Source organism: Manacus vitellinus, unplaced genomic scaffold (assembly GCF_001715985.3).
Source record: "Manacus vitellinus isolate BGI_N305 unplaced genomic scaffold, ASM171598v3 scaffold_29_pilon, whole genome shotgun sequence".
NCBI classification, from domain to species: Eukaryota; Metazoa; Chordata; class Aves; order Passeriformes; family Pipridae; genus Manacus; species Manacus vitellinus.
This window is the reverse complement of record NW_021940207.1, coordinates 6,101,199-6,114,712: the sequence shown is the minus strand read 5'-3', so window position 1 is coordinate 6,114,712 and position 13,514 is coordinate 6,101,199. Positions and strand designations below refer to the sequence as shown.

The window sequence follows — 13,514 nt, the reverse complement described above, 5'->3', positions numbered from 1 at the left end:
TTTTATCTGATTGTACATTTGTTCTTGCTAGAATTAAAATGGTTTATTTCTCAGCACTAAATTTTATTTAATGTATTCAGATTTACTTTTGTCCTTTTGAGGCTGTTGAAGAACAAATTGCTTTATGTTCACTGAAGAATGGAAACTGCGCTTAAGGCTCATGTTCACAAATTGATAGAAATTTAGCATGATGAAAACTATAGAATATACCTCCATTGAAATGTCAGCCCTGCAGTCTGTAGGTGCTCTCTGAGACATGAGAGGGGTTCACTCTCAGGAATGAGGAATGGTGTTTCTCTTCCCCAGCTGACTGAGTTACACGCATTTAAGACTGGGAGAGGAAAAATAGGAAGGAAGACTTAAGTTCAGTAATTTGTGTAATTTAATACCTGCAGTGCTTGAGTTTCAGAGTATCAGCAAGTTAAATTCTGCTACTTTTGGCTGGCTGGCTGCTTTCTGTTTAAAAATTCATTGCTGAAGAAGTGTCTTGAGACTCTGGGAATTTACTTTGTCTAGGCCAGACTTCTATTCTTCAGTAGTAAAATCATTTAATGTTCCCTGTTCTATCTGTGATTATTGAAACTGTTATAAAGTATGCATAAAAGCTGTTGGTGGTCTTAGATGTTATGATAATGCAGAATACTTGTTTTTTCTTAACGTTTTTTAAATGTCATGGCTACCATACTGTAGAAGAGATGACACAAAAGAAGAGTTTCTGTACTACAGGTCCAGTGTGACAATGAAATAGTAAATTAGAAACTGAAATAAATGTTTTTCTTTTAGTGATTTACTGTATTGTTAGTTGTTTGGGTTTTTTTCCTACTGTAATCCAATTTTCAAATCTGTTCACTTCTGCAGGAGGCTGTGGACCGTTGTGGAGTCTGTTTCCTCTCTTCCCTGTTTGGCTGTAGAGAGAAGACACCAAAAGCAAAGTATATGCACCTAGCTCAGGAACTGCTGTTTGATCCAGAATGGCCACCAAAACCCAGGACAACAACAGAAGCGAAAGTACCATCCCAAGAAAATGGTTCATATCAAATCATCACTGTAACATAGCAGTGGATCTTGGTGGCATGTATTTTTAGTAGTATGCAGAAGAATGTAATTTTAAGGCTTTATTTGAAATTGCAGTGTGCTAAATGTCAAATTCTAATGCAGATATTTCCAACTGTTTTGTCTCTCTGAATACAAAATTCAGAGCCAGACATCTTATGGCTATACATTTTAAAAATGTAGGTTACCTTAGGCAGAACAAAAATGATTGTGTTTCCTTCCACCTTCTTTCAAATTTCATTGTTCCTAAATGAGATGCATTTGAAGGTTTAAACTGCAGGGCAGTTAAAACAGATTCACATTATTTGCCTGGAGTATCTTAATCATTGTTCTAACCTGCTTACCTGGGCATGTGTTCATGTAAACCCTATGATATAATGGTTTCATGGTTGTACTAGAGGTGCTTTGTCATGCTTTTGTTTTTTCGGTGTTTGTTTTTTGTTTGGTTGTTTTTTTGTTGTTGGGTTGCTTTTTTTTATCCTGACTGAAGAAAAGCTTTGTGCCTCAGAATGGTTCTAAAGTTTAGGTGTGTGTACCTCTAAGTTTGTCCCTACTAGTAAGGAGTGTTTCCAGGTGTAATATTTGGGTTTTAAGTTCAGTTCTTTAGTCTGCCACAGCAGAATTCAGAATGCTGTAGAAGCAATATGCTCTGTCCTTAAGAAGAAAGCACACTGCTTTCAAGTGGGTTCTTGACTGTTCTAGCTAACCCCAAGGAAGGGCTTGGGTGGCCTCTAGAGGAGGAGGCATTTGGCTACACCCTAAAGTTTTTGGAGAAGGAAGGCTGGAGAATCTAAATACTTTCCTCTATGTCATATTTTATTACATTAGCTATGCATTTTTCCTTAGACCTTGCTTTTTCTAGCAGAAGGGTTGGATTATCCCTTTGTGGACCATGTTTTATTTGTAAATCTCAAGATAATGTTCCTATATACCTTGAAGTAGTAAGGCCAGAGTTACTGCTGCAGGGGAAATGGGAGTAGGGGGGAGGTGGATTTTCACATGCCCACACCTGGAATTTGTGCACGTTAAGAACACGGGCACTTCAAAGAGTCTGCCAGTGTCTTCAGTGCTATATGTAGCTGTATGAAAGAAAATTAAAAGAAAATTGAGCTAAAATCTGTCTTGCTGCAGAACTATAAGGCTTAAGCGGATTTTATTTATTTAAAAAAAAAAAAAAAGAAAAGAAAAGCTTGCATCACCACTAATGCTGCTTAAGCACTTGGGGTAGCCATGCATCATTTTGCCATGAGGCAGTATCAGAACACAAGACCACTAGAAAAATAGGTCTGCAAAGATGTAGAGGCAGGCATCGTTTTCACTTGCAAGGCTTAAAACTTTTGGTTTGTTTGGTTTTTTTTTAACCACAAATTACTTTTCCAAACCATGGACAACTTCGTAAACGTTTAGAAAAGTCTTCTTTAGTGTCTTTGGGAAGATGATAAATATTGAGTCTTGATCATCTGTTTTGACCAGATGCAACTGACTGGTCCAGACACCACCAAGCTTTGGGAGGGGATCTGCCATCTGAAGAAGTCACAATTCTGTAGAGATCCTTTAGAGAAGGAAGTCAGGTTCTTTAGAGTAGTCATGGAATGAGGGCTCCAAACTCACTGGCTGGCTGGGATTGTTTTGAAATGTGTGTATCCTGATGATGGAATTTGAGGTTTTGATGTTAGGGATTTTTTTCTCCTTGGGTTGTCTTGTTGGTTTTTGGATTTTTTTTTTTTTAAATTCCTGTGGAGACAATTCCATTCCAGCCTTGTTTTAATGAGTGGAATTTTTCGGATAATGCCTAATTCCCTTGTGCTGTTCTGTAAGGCAGTATGGACAGTGTCCCTGCTGCTCTTAGAATCATTAAGGTTGGAAAAGACCTTTAAGATCATCAAGTCCAGCTGTAAACCATGTTATTGTCAGTTGTCAATCATGTTATGGTTTCTGCAGTGTTGAACTACTGTGCCAACAGGGAATTTAAAAGTGGTGCTAAATGGTTTGGAAGACCTTTTCCTAGAACTTGGAGGTTGAAGTTATTAGAACTTGCTCCTCAGAAATAGTATGCATATGGTGTACTATCTCCAGTCCAGCTGTCAACTCTTCCTGATTTTTTTATTGTTGTTGTTTGTTTTTGAGGAGTGGAGCGGGAGTAAAGGGGAAGTGGTTTTCTTAGCATTCATTCAACAGGACAATGTTCTTATTATCCTGGCTTCTTAAGGTCGTAAACATTGAACAACATTGGTAGCTTTTAAGGAGTCTGCTATTGTGGACTTGGATAAACTTATTAGTCACGAACTTGAATCATTTGACTAATTTCTGCCAATGTTGATTTTACAAAATCTTTGTAGCATGGAATAACTGATGAAGAATAACTCTTAGCTGCATAAGTAGTATTCAGATTTAAAGAAAAATAATATTTTAGTTCAAAAATGTTGTGAAGCTATGCATCTTGGACCTGGGAGCTGTGACTTACCCTTAGACGCATAAGCTTCTGCTTTCCATTTCATTGACCATTTTAGATTTGCTGTTCCATGAGAAGACAAAGAAAATATTTGTGTCTTTCCCTTTTATATGCTTTTGCTTAATACTTTCTCTAATCTGATAATTTCTCTCGGCTTATTTGGTTTCTGAAGGTAGTTTTCCACTCTTATTCTAGTTTATTAGACTTACCTAGAAAGTGAGGAAGAAACAGCTTGTTAAGGTAGGCTTATCTTCAGAGAACATTTTAGGGAACTCTTACTAAAACTGAAATTGCCAAGTGTCTCTCAATTGAGTGACTAATGGGTCACGAGCACAGTAAACTTGAATATTTTGCAAATGGGAGCTGTTTTCCTCAAGGTCTGCGTTCAGGGTTGGTAAATGTTCCTGAGGTTGCATGCTTGAGCTCTGACGCTTGATCAAAAATAATAAATCAGCTTTTCTGAGAATCCTTCTCGTTGTTGCAAGTTCAGCCACAAAATAAGCTTTTGCATTTTCTGCAATTATTGGGATTTATGCCTTCCTGCCCAAGAGCTGAGTTTGACCACCTATAATTTTTCTCATTTTGAGCAGTTTAGTTTTTCTGGTTTTCAGAAATGCAGCAAACTAGATCTGCACTAGTGTATTCAGTTTTTGTTTTGAAGTAAGAGGAAATTCGTTCTGTAGTGAAAAAATCTCTTCTAGTGTTCATCTTGGAAGTCTAAATTCAGGTGAACAGACCAATTTAGTGAGCTCCACTAGATACTGGGTAGACATTTTCTTCCTGCTGTATATTTTGGCCTTATGTTGAGGAGTTTGATTTATTATTAAATTATTTGTGTATGCAGACTTTAATCTGTACGTATTTTATTTTGATGTATTAGGATTTGTAAATATTACTGATTTTTAAATATTATTTATGCACATACTTAAAGGACTGGTCTATCCAGAAGAGCAATTGCTAAATAATAAATGTTACTTTTTAGAAATAAATTGCAAGATCATGAAATTGTATATCCCTCAGGGTTATTTTTAAAGTTTTTTTTTCTCTTTTCCCTTCAGATTCAATTAGCAGTAACTCTAGTTTCATGTACTATAGAACTAAATCTACTGTAAAAAGAAAGTGCTGCAAATAATGCTTGAGTTGAAGCAGCTAAAACACCCACAGAACTGACTGTCCATATTCATCGTAGCTTCAAATTGGAAACTCTTACTGTTGCACTTTTAAAAAGTTGTTGGATTTTTAATTCTATTTATTTTTTTTCTTTCTTCATGAAGGTTGTGCTGAACGGTCATCCCAAATTGGGTAAATAATCCTGTACTGTATATGTCTATACAGTATAATCCTAAGCAGATGTGGAGTCCTTTTTATGCTGCAAATTTTTAACGCTCATGTTGGTCATCGCAAAATGAGAGAGCTCAAGTCCTGTAGGATTTCTCCCATGAAATTCTGAATTGTAAACTTAGGTTTTTGTATGTCTAAGGGAAAGCTGTGGGTTTTTGACAATTTTTAGAGTCTTGAATATGTTAATTTTATACAGTAAAGCTTCAGGTTTTTAAAACTATTTTCAACAAACTGCAGCTTGTTTAATAATTATGTGAATCAGAAACTACTCAGTTTGTCATGAATTCCTCAAGCCTAACACAGATTAAAATGTTCATCATTACAGCACTCTCTAGAAGCTCAGCTTCCTTTTTATTTTTAGATCTGAAATGATACTACATCTTTGTATTTAAAATATGTATTGCTGCTCTAGAATGGTACCCTGTTGTCAAGAGGCATACATAAATAACTGTACAATAGAATTGTAAATAGACTTGTAAATCATTTTTGTGACTGAAGCTCTTTGAAAATAAAATTAAAATGAACAGATATTTTAACTCCTTTCATTAGTTTCATGAAATTGTTTTTAATTATTCTGTATAGAATTAGACCTAAAGCTCATTGAAGAGCAGAGACTTATTCCCACTGACGTCATGGGTATCTTGATCAGCACCTCTGTATTTTTGAAGGTGGGGGTGGAGGAGTTTGCATGCTGTGTGTCAGTGTTCTGCTCTGCAGTGGGATCATACTGACCATAGTTTTACCTGGTGGTTTATAAGAGCTGTTTTAAAGCCAGACCTTGTCCATGTGATAGCAACTTGTTTCCACCTTCCATTGTTCAGATGTTCCTTCTGTTCTTTGACACGTGGGAGGTGATCTTGAAAAGACTCTTGGGCAAATGCTCCTGGGTGTGAGCTGTCACTGTTGTCATGGTCATCTTCAGAAAAATCACATGGAAATGAAGAAATCTTTTCCATTTTTGGGCTCACCTTCCATTAAAACATTCATTGGCAGAGCACATTATTTTAAACTTGAAGACAAAATACTTGAAATAGCTGGTCACTTAATAACAGAAACTTAATCTTTCAATTTCAAGCTACTGTTTTTGAAACTTAGCTTTTTGAAACTTCACTTTTCTCTTTCAGAATCTTTCAGGCTCTAGGTTTTGTTGTCCTGTCACTCCAGAAGACTTTGAGTTAAAACCAGAAACCAAATGTGTCGACCTTGGAATGCTTAGCCAAAACATTAAGTAAAAAAAAAATTAGTTCCTTATTGAAATTTCTTTGACTCCAATCCTGCAAGAAAGTAAGTCAGAGCAGCTTTGTGAAAGTACAATCGCTTGGTTGTTTAAAGTGGGTGTGTCCACTCCTTTAAAACCTAATGCACCTGTGTAGCAGACTGTGGTGAACCTGTCTAACAAATTTGAAATTTCTGATCACAGTTTGCATGGAAATGTAGATTTCTGACTTCACCAGATTTGCATTGGGTTGACTGAAGCCCATACTCCAATATCACTGTCAAAAGAAGCTACAAGTGGTTTTTGTGCTGTTGTGCATGTGACTTAAAACTTTCTCCTGTTCTGTGAGTGGCCTCAAATCGTACTTTTGGAGTTTCATACAACCTATGGAAGTTGGTTGCTTGCATAAGTAATTGTAGGCAAAAATCTGCTCTGAAGCTTAAAATATTCTTTGGCCTTTCCCAGTAGTTGGGCAAATATGGGTAAAAGTGTTATCTAGAGGATGCGTTTTGCTGGTTTACTTCCCATTTAAAGTGCAGAGTCATGGTGAAGCCTGATTGCCTGCTATGCTCCCAGTAAGTTCCTCTAAAAAGCAGATAAGTTTCTAAGATACAGCTCAAAATTCCTTTCTCATGCTTCTGTGAGTTTAGGAACTTGGAAGAAAGTAAAAAAGGTAAGCACCCACTGTAAGTGATATGTGTGCTCAGTGTTCTGTGAAACTAAGTTCAAAACTGATTTGAGACTTTTAATATAGTAACAGTATTCATGTGTTGCTTCTGGCATCCTTTTGTAGTCTTGAGAAACATTAAGGGCATGGCAGAAAGGGAAAGAGGCTGTAGATCAGAACGTGGTAAATGACCAGCCAGGCTGGTGCCCTTTCTGGAATGCCAGGTGTCTCACGTGAGGGTTTGAGAAAATTCTCATACACGGGAATGTATAGCTATGACCTTTATTGTGGATATTATTGTATTCTGTACTGTTAAAATCTTCAGTTATGGAAATTTAAATATTTCTTCAAAAAACACCATCAGCAGCTCTCGATGTTTGAGACCCATAGGATTATCCAGTTGTTGTGCCAGTCACACACGTGTGTGGCCTTCATCTCTTGCAAAGAATTTCAACCATTTCATTGTTTGCATGTAAAAACAAGCACTTTCTGCACTTCTGAGCTCTAACCTTGTCTTGTTGTATACTCCTACCTTTTGTTATGAGACTAGGACAACAGACATTAAGTTTCTTATTTTACAGACTCTGGCCTGCAGTCATGCCCTCTGAGGGACCTGCATTTGCAGTCTATAGCATAACAGTTTCAGGGTTTTTTTTCCCCTGTTTGGTTCTCTATATTCTTCTCTTGTCTCACTGAATTTTGTAGTTCTGCTGTGGTCTTGGATTGAGTTGGTGCAGGTGCTCTGAGATGCCAGTCAGAGCTTGAAACAGAAATTTCTTAGTCTGTTTCTGCATGGAGGATGCCACTCATGGGGGATTGGCTGGATTACAAGTTTACTGAGGTAGAAGCATCACTGGTTTCTGAGAGAGAGTCAGTTTGGAGGGTGCAGATTACTAGGAGGGTGAGATTCTCTGAAAGATTCTTGTTTGACATGGAAAAAGACCTTTGGAAGAGTGACATCTTGTGCTCTCTTTGTGATGCACGTCTCATTCAGTGAGCTGTGGAAGGCCCAGTAAGATCTTGTTTTGTGGCACTGTGTTGCTGGTAGTTGATACCACTGGATGCCGTGTCCTTCCCTTCCCGAGGAAGGGATGCAGATTTTACCAGACCTCAGTACTCTGAACCTAAACAAAATTTTTTTAAGTTTGTTTTTTTCTTTTTAAGCACTCCCTTTTGATTTTTATTTTTTTTTTAATGCAGCAGCTGGTTTGGATCTGCAGCTATTTTGGGTCTGTATGGTATGGTATGTTCTTGTCAGCAGTTCAGGTGCATGAGAAGCTCTGCTGTTCCCCTTGACTTAAATGATGGGAGTTGTACCCATGTCTGTCTGTGGGGTTGGTATGAGAGACCTTCATCCTTGCCCCTGGAAAAGGGTATGTTGGGATGAAGTCCTCCTCTCACACAGTGTTCCTGATGCAGAAGACAGCTATTCCAGTTATGTCTGTGGAAGTTGTCTAGCTATTCCAGCTGTCCCAGCTGCTGCTTATCCTGCTGCTCAACCAGGTGTTTGACATCCAGGTTTATGCTGCACTTGGACTTCTTGATTTCACTAAGGAAGTATTTCTAGACTGGATTTCTGTTTAACTTGCTCTTTTAAATATTACCGTTTATAGCTGCAATGATTGCTTTCCTGTTCCTTTTTTTGTTTGAAAATCTATACAACTTTCCAGCTTTGTGGTATGTTTCATGCAGATTTACCTGTATTGCTACAACTTTCTACCTAACTTCGTGGCACTTTTTTCCTCTCATTTCACTGTATTTTTAATACCAGGAATAACTTGGTATTGCATTAAGCTGTTGAAATGAGACTTGTTGGTTATCAGAGGCTGTCCTGTGCCACGTGGGCTCTTGTGTGTTATTTAAGGCTATGTCAAAAATAGCCTGATGCTTCTTGTGTGTTCTTGGGCTGTTCCAAGAAGCGATCACTTGAAAATGCTGAGACATGATTTAACTGAACTGTGCTGTTTTGCTTTTTGCCACTTAAAATATAGGATGCCCTTTTTACCTCCATTATCTGTTTTTGCAGGCTAAACTTTATTTTTAAACCTCAGATAACCCACAATAGAAAAATACTGTGGGTGCAGGACCTTTTGATAATTTTTAAAAAAGATTTTCTGCATGTACTTTAGTATGATGTACTAAACCTTGTCTAGTGGAAGGTGTCCCTCCCACTCCATGGTTGGAACTAGATGATCCTTAAGGTCCCTTCCAACCCAAACCATTCTGTGATTTTGTAATGCTTTTCTGTTCAAATAAATACATATCTTATGACTACTTAGAGTTTCATCATGGTTTTTATATGCTTTCTTTGTACTTGACTAGTACAAACATAAGGAATACTTGATTTACAAAAGACCTTTATCTGTACCTCTCTGTAAGCTGAGCAGCTTATAAATATTTGCAGTAACAGAGATTTTGAAGTTTGCTTTCAAGCCAAGAGAAATTTTGCACACATTTGCAGGTTTTATGATATAATCACACATCTTTGTGAGCTGCTAAGTTATTAACTACTTGTGATCAAATCCTGACTCTCTCTTATCTCTTGTAACAGCTAATGTTTCTGGCAGTTCAACAAGGATGTTGGTGTTCCGTTTGTCACTGATGATCAAGCTTTTCTTCCAGTTGGATGCATTGGTTTGTCCTGAGAAGTGTGACTGCTCTTCAAAAAATGCAGTTCATTGCTCGGGTCCCCACATAAAAGACCTGGCATCTTTAAATCTGCCTTGCAACATGACACAAATCCACATAACGAACACTAATGTGCCGTACTTGCAGGATGTTTTTTCTAGGATGGTGGAACTGCAGCATCTCATCTTGTCTTCAAACAACATCTCTCTGGTTTCACCAACGGCTTTTAAAGGGTTGAGAAATCTAAAAGTCCTCAAACTGCTAGATAATAAGCTTGTTGAACTTCCTCCAGAAGTGTTTGATGACATGGTGCAGCTTCAGCAATTGATCATCGAAAGTAACAGGTTGAAATCCATCGAGGAAAATCTGTTTGACAAACTAGCTAGTTTGGAGGAACTTTACTTGAACAAAAACCAACTAACAGCACTTCCCAGTGACGTGCTGAAGAATCTTACCAAACTCAAAGTACTGAACTTGTCAAGAAATTACTTAGCAGCACTACCTAGAAATATATTCAGTGCATTAGCCAGGCTTGAGAAGCTGATGCTGTATTTTAACAGGCTGTCTTCAATAGAGTCTGGTATGTTTGATAACCTGACGGAGCTGCAGGAACTCTTCCTGCATTGCAATAACATCCAGTCCATCGCCCCTGATGCATTTCATTGTCTTCACAAACTGAGGCGCCTGACGCTCTCCAGAAACAACCTTGAGGTTTTGCCTTCTGGGCTTTTTTTGCACTTGCATGACCTGTGTAAACTGACCTTATACAGGAACCCACTGAAGTCTCTTCCAGAAATACTGTTTGGAGAAATGAGGCATCTTGGTAGCCTGTGGCTGTATCACACAAAGCTCTCAACGATACCAGATTTTGTGTTCAGTAACTTGACAAATTTAGAGCTTCTTGTGCTGAGTTTTAATCCAGAGCTTACGGTTCTTCCTAGGAATGTGTTCAGTGGCCTGAATGAACTGCGAGGCCTTTCTCTGCATACAAACAATATTTCCAGTTTGCCAGAGGGCATATTTCTGAGCCTTCAGAAACTGCAGAACGTTTCCCTCTTTGGTACAAGGCTTGAGGTTCTTCCTAGAGACCTCTTTCATAATCTCAAGCACCTCCAGAAGGTTTACCTGAATAGTACTAAGCTGCAGTTTCTTTCTGCAGACTTCTTTGCCGCTTTACCTGAGCTGCAAGAAGTTGTTCTTGACAACAACCCTTGGAAATGTGATTGCCAAATTCTTGGCTTCCGAGAGTGGCTACAAAAGAGCACGGATATAGTTAAAGATGTGCCATCTCTAATGTGCCACAGCCCACTGGCACTGCAGAATATTTCTCTTGTGGCTCTAACCATTGATGGCCTGAAGTGCCTGCCAACCACAGCCATTACGTATCAGACACTCAGCTCAACTTATTCCCAGACCTTGACGTCTCCTGTGACGGAGCACTTAAGATCATCTTGGGAGATTTCTGTAACAGCAGTGTTTGACATGGAAAGCAGCACACCCACATCAATTCCTCCTGAGACTCCAGGTTTTACCTACTCCCATGTTGAAGATGTTGGACAGCCTGGGTTTCATTTCTCAGATGTTCCAATACAAACTTCTCCCAGCGTCATAGCACGAACTGACAGTGTCAGAGGAACAGATTTAACTACTCTTGTCTGGTGGGATGAGTTGCCAGCCCACAGGAGTGCTAAACCCTATTTTAATACCAGAATTGCTTATTGCCAGCTATTCTTGTGCCTGCACAGTTTGATTTTAGCACTCCAGACTGTAACCATTGTGCTCAGTCTGTATGTGATGGGTAAAACTAGGCAACTCTTGCACTCCAAAAATACTCCTGCTCAGCCTGTAGTTCTGATAAGATTGTTAAGAAGATAGAGCATACTAGCCCAAGAGAGGATTAGAAGCATTGCCTTGGATGCAGTTTAAGCAGTTGATACTCGATTCAGATCTGGATTACAAATCTTCATAGCAAGAATTATAAAGACCTTGGCTTTACAGCATAATGAAAATATGCTTTTATGTACATCACAGTTTTTGCCAGAAGTGGCTGTAATCACTGTACATTGCTACAGCATCTGGTGCAGGAACCCAGAGGGAGAGCTGAAAGTGCCTGTGGTCACCTCAACATGTCCTCTGTGGGTTTCCTGCTTTGGCCCTCAGCCCTGTGCCTGCTCACACTGCTCCAGTGGGGTGGCATTAACATAGGAATGTTGATAGGAGCTCTACACAGGAACATGGCTTTAACTGTGCTTTAGAGAGTGCCCAAAGTACTCTAAATGCTATTATGCCTTATACTGCCTGTTTTGTCTCCTTATTGAGAAAACAAATGGTATTTTTGGGAGGAGATGCTGGGAAGGACCTTTTAACAATGGGAGTGTGGGTGGAATGGTACGATGCAAGTGTCTTAGCTTTTGTTCTCTGTCCTCAGCCCCTTTCCAGGATGTGGCATGAGGAAGGGGTACCATTTAAAGCTAACAGCAGAGGAAGATGGTGAGATAGGAAGTATAATCTTGATGTACTTTATTGTTTGTCTGGGGAGGGGGAGAGTTGGAAACTTTGTAAAGTTACTACAGCTCTGAATTTGAAGTAAACACTTTCATCCTTAAACTTTGGCCAGTGGTCTGAAAAAGCAAGGTGTTACTGGCTGTGTGATGCAGGAAATCTTGAAACCAGAATAACAGGCAGGTGCCCAGAACTGAGGCTGGGCTTCACAGGAATGTATTAGATTGGAGCTGGTCTTGACTGAGGTGGGAGAGAAAGGCATGGTCTCTCCTGGGCTGGCTAGCCAAACAGGCATGCAGCCAAGCAGCAGGGAGCCTGCCTGAACTGAGGGCCCTGAAATGTCACCACTGTTTTGAAGCTGACTGGGGAACGTACACAACTCCATCAGCTTGGAGTGTGCAGTAGCATTTTCAGTCTGGCTAATTTTTACCTTATTACATAGTGCTACTCCCTGACTTCCAGGCCTTTCAAGTGTTGATATGCAAAGACAACTACAAGGCAATAATGTGGGTTTTGGTCTTCATACCAAAATGCTTATTATTATTTGAATTATGTAAATATTTTAGTTTGTAAGTAGACTGGTAGCTGTCAGACTGCCTGTGCTTTGGTAGCTCTTGGATTTAACTATTACCTTTTAATTATGTGACTTAGCTTGTTCTTAAAAGCTCTGATGTTGTGCTTGAAAACCTTTGGATGTGGTTCCCCAGCTCCTTGGACCAGAGAGCCTGTACTCCAGGAGTCCTTTTTTAGTTGTACTGACTTTCTAACTATTGAAGGCATTTCTGGATGGCCTTAAAATGGCACAGTACAGACCTGAGGTGAAGAAAACTTGCATTTGCTGCAGATCTGTGGCTGGTTCCCTTCTGTGTGTTACTCTAGGCAGTGAGAATAAAGTATTACTGCTTTGTTTCAGGGCATTCTGCTGCTGGGCTTGAATTCCTCTTCCAGGCTGTGAAAGGAGACAATGTGACTCTGTGGTGTGAAATGACCATTGTCTTGCTGTGAGGTTTAACAAAATTTAGTAAGCCTGGCTAAATGGGAGTTAGAGCTATCTCTAAAGAAGCAGAAATGCCAGTCACTACAACTGGTGCAAAGCAAACTGTGACTGGATTCAGAAAACAGATGCTCCAGAATTTTTATTGCAATACATTTGAGAGAAGCACAAAACTAAGAGGAAGCTCTCTTGGTGGTGGCTCTGGGTGGTTGCATGCTGGTGTTTAAAAGGAGACAGTTGTTACAAATTTAGGTTCTTGTTGGACAGCTGTAATGACCACTTAGTGTTGTGCCAGCTCCAGCGCTGTCATATGGTGCCACGCAGGCATCTGCTTCCAGCAGCAGGAGATCAGTATAATCAAGACTAGCAAGGAAATGGTTCTACAAGCCATGCTGGTGATCATTCTCCTTGGAGAAGGAAATGTTCTCCTGGCTCCAGGCATGCACAGTATCTGATTTCTAAGGAAAAGCACCCCTTTGCTCGCCATGTGGGTGTACGACACCCTGATGTCTGGCCTCGGGGAGGGCAGTGGGGCAGCACCAGCTGCTGTTTTTCTGAACCCTCCTCTGGCCACCCCAGCCCTGCAGAGGGGCCAGCTGGGCCCCCATGCTGCTCCTTGGCTCCCACATGAAGTCACTGATCTCCGGCTCTGGCACGTGGG

The 13,514-nt window shown here is 39.7% G+C and overlaps 2 protein-coding genes across 6 annotated transcripts in view; both read left to right on the top strand.

The window, feature by feature from the left end:
* The window catches only part of ATP13A3 (ATPase 13A3), a 58,469-nt gene extending 52,406 nt beyond the window's left edge, over window positions 1–6,063 (top strand). For 3 of the 4 annotated variants that reach the window (XM_018074922.2, XM_018074924.2, XM_018074921.2), the window contains one exon: window positions 859–5,391. In XM_018074922.2, coding sequence (XP_017930411.1) covers window positions 859–1,056 — 198 coding nt within the window. In that variant the 3' untranslated portion in view covers window positions 1,057–5,391. Of the gene's footprint in view, window positions 1–858; window positions 5,392–5,970 lie in introns of those variants that run through there. The other variant, XM_018074923.1, reaches the window with a different exon arrangement.
* On the top strand, window positions 6,028–12,425 carry LOC103758277 (platelet glycoprotein V). 2 transcript variants are annotated; one of them, XM_018074925.2, is made up of 2 exons: window positions 6,028–6,130; window positions 9,281–12,425. In XM_018074925.2, exon 2 carries the CDS (start codon window positions 9,307–9,309, stop codon window positions 11,230–11,232), a length of 1,926 nt encoding a protein of 641 aa, XP_017930414.2. In that variant the 5' UTR covers window positions 6,028–6,130; window positions 9,281–9,306; the 3' UTR covers window positions 11,233–12,425. The 2 variants fall into 2 exon arrangements, with proteins under 2 accessions (XP_017930414.2, XP_008922775.3); XM_008924527.3 differs by lacking the exon at window positions 6,028–6,130 and adding an exon at window positions 6,557–6,735.
* The last annotated feature ends 1,089 nt before the right edge of the window (window positions 12,426–13,514 follow it).